The sequence below is a fragment of the Polistes dominula genome, unplaced genomic scaffold (genome assembly GCF_049000335.1).
Source record: "Polistes dominula isolate Pdom_NZ unplaced genomic scaffold, Pdom_raw_medaka contig_269, whole genome shotgun sequence".
Classification (NCBI taxonomy): Eukaryota; Metazoa; Arthropoda; class Insecta; order Hymenoptera; family Vespidae; genus Polistes; species Polistes dominula.
In genome coordinates, this window is record NW_028300869.1 from 414,859 (window position 1) to 417,632 (window position 2,774).

A 2,774-nucleotide genomic window follows, 5' to 3' on the forward strand; every position below is an offset into this window, starting at 1 on the left:
TTTTGAGTGCTAAAAAATAAACTGAAAGTGATGCCGTGGATTTTCAGATTATCCCCCAGCCCCGTGGAAAAAGGTGGATTTTAACCCTTGATTTTTCTCCCTTGTTGCATGATATTTTCACGGTGTTGCGGAATAATCAATTAGAATAGGTATTTAAATTGTATGCAACAAACGCCGTTCATAATCAAATGATGTAAAAGACCCGGGGTTTTGTCAGAAAATCAAAAATTTTTTCCGACTTTGTGGCTTACTATTTTTTAACGGCACTACGTGTTTTCTCATTATTTTTGATGGATCTATAGGTGATAAGAATGCCGTAAAAAATCATTTGATCAAAAAGCACCCGGTTATTTTGTGCTTTTTAATTCTCACCTGCACTCAGTTGGACAGCTTACAAGTCACGGCATAGTGCTAAAAATTATTATTTTATGCTCTTCTATCGTCCAATACAGGTTTCCTGCGGGATCATATGACCAATCGATTTTTTAGGTCGGGCCCGTAGTCTAGTATCGCTCTCTCAGCTTATCGAACTGTGTACACTACGAGTCTCAGATTTCAGCTCAGTGGTAAACTCCACCGATTCACGTGGGGTGTTCAAAATCCTAAAAATGCTTTCATTTTATTAAAATATTAGTACAAGTTTCTTAAATACGCAAATGTTACAATTATTAATATAATGTTTTTATGAATCAAATATATTTTATATAGAAGCAAAATAAAAATTTGACAGTAATTTACTTGCTTTTGAATGGAATTCATCATCTTCTCCTAATAAATTCTACACTGTTATCTAATTCTTTTTCTCTTATATATCTTGTAATCATTCTTTTTTGTAAAATATTTCAGAAAATACAATTATTATATATATTCTATGTATTTCATAATTATTAATTATAATATTTGCGAAATAAAGAATTTAATACTAATTTTTAAATAAAATAGAAACATTTCTAAATAGAAAAAATATGACATGTTTGGTAATAAAAAACAGACCATATTTGCTATTATATTATTAATAAAAATATTACAACTTACTGTAGAAAAATAGAAAAAAGGAAATTAAGAAGTTAATCTGATGAGACTTGATCCAACGATCTCTAGATTAAGAGTTTAGTTCGATACGCTTGACTTTGACTTTTTAATATGTTTATTTTAGCACAAGAAATTACAATATATTTTACACAACTAAAGAAATAAACAAATGTTTGAAGTATAATTAATTCTAAAAACGCGTAATTTATATAACAATTAGATTAAGAACTAAATGCCAATCGCTTATTTAAGGGGATCTTCTACTCTGAGCACCTAAAAAAAAGGCTATTTTCGCGAATTTTTTTCCAAGAAAACTATAAAAGATATCGATCTAAAAGTTGTTGGGTTTGTTAAATTGAGTCTTAAACTATATAAATGAATTTTTATTTTTTCATTTTAATTAATTTTTTATTGCAAAAACAGTAGTATAAAAAACACCTTAAAACTTTAGTGCTTTGGTAACTCCATCAGAACTTGAGAATGGCTTACCTGAAACATAAAAGTAAAATGGTTTTATATTCTGTATGACTTCAGCTACAAAGTGACAGTTTTATATAAAAAATTTTATCAATAAATAAAAAAATGGTTAACAAATTACAAAAAAAACGTAAATTTGACCTTTTTTTTATTGTTTTTGACTAAAAATAAATAGTAAAAATTAAAATATAAGAAAAAACTCTTTGTCACTTTGTTACAGCTCATGTGTAGAATATGTGGATTAAATTTTATAAGAATCGGTTTACTGGTTCGTGAGATACGATGGAGCTAGTATTTCACAACATAGTTTCGAGATAAACGCGTTTAAAGTTTTTTTCTACTCAAAATCGTTAAAAATTCTTACCTAAACTTAATCTGCGATGCCTGGACCGTACAATAGACCTTCTTCTTGTTCATATTCTTCAATTTCTTCCAGTCTTGCCTTCTTCCACTTTGATCTGGTATCTTTTGAGCACTCAGAGCTTCGACGGTTCGCAGATTCGATACGTCGGTCGTCGCGTCTTTTAGCAAAGTCGATCGCTCCTGGCCCAAGTTTCATGCCCATCGTTTCCATTATCTTCATCACTGTTTGAAATCCTTCGTTAAAGATACATGCTGAAACTTTGCACGCAATTTCAACAACTTTTTTGCCATTAAACAGGTGTTTAGGTGCCATGTTCCATACACAGTTATTAAAGCTTTCATTATTATTCTGCGTATGTCCACCTAAACATCTTTCCAGCAGTTCTGTCTTAGTCAGATTCTCATAAATAGGCTTTAGCACTTTCTGTACATCTTTAGAAAGTGCCGGAGGATGCTTGTATTTTTGCTTCAGTGCCTTAGTTTTGAGGTACTTACACCAGTCGATGGAACACGTATGGTAATTATTATTATCTTTTTTTTTTTTATGAATCGTGAGATATTATGATACCTTTCTATTTGTAAGGAAAGATACAGTCTCCGTCGAAAGTGTACGAACAAATTGAATTGAAAATAAATTAAAATGCAAACAAACTTTGAAAAGGGTTGAGAACATGGATCTGTTATTTTATAAAATTAAACTTCAATGATCAATTAAACATTTCTCATTTCTTTTTCTTTTTATGAAATAAAAATGTTTCCTTGTCGAAGATATTAGAATGAGAATTGAAATGAAAATAATAAGGGAAGTGTAAACACAACGCGGAAAAGGAAGAGGAAGAAGAAGAATATGAAGAAGAAGTTAAGGTAGGGGTTGGTAAAGGTGAAAAGTTGGGGTGGAGTTA

General features: G+C 30.4%; 1 protein-coding gene across 1 annotated transcript; it reads right to left on the reverse strand.

Annotated features, from left to right (window-relative positions):
• Positions 1-844: 844 nt before the first annotated feature.
• On the reverse strand, positions 845-2,482 carry LOC149033715 (uncharacterized). The gene is made up of 2 exons (XM_089171141.1): positions 1,874-2,482; positions 845-1,521 (listed from the first exon to the last, which is right to left on the reverse strand). Exon 1 carries the CDS (start codon positions 2,183-2,185, stop codon positions 1,880-1,882), a length of 306 nt encoding a protein of 101 aa, XP_089027267.1. The 5' UTR covers positions 2,186-2,482; the 3' UTR covers positions 845-1,521; positions 1,874-1,879.
• Positions 2,483-2,774: the final 292 nt, after the last annotated feature.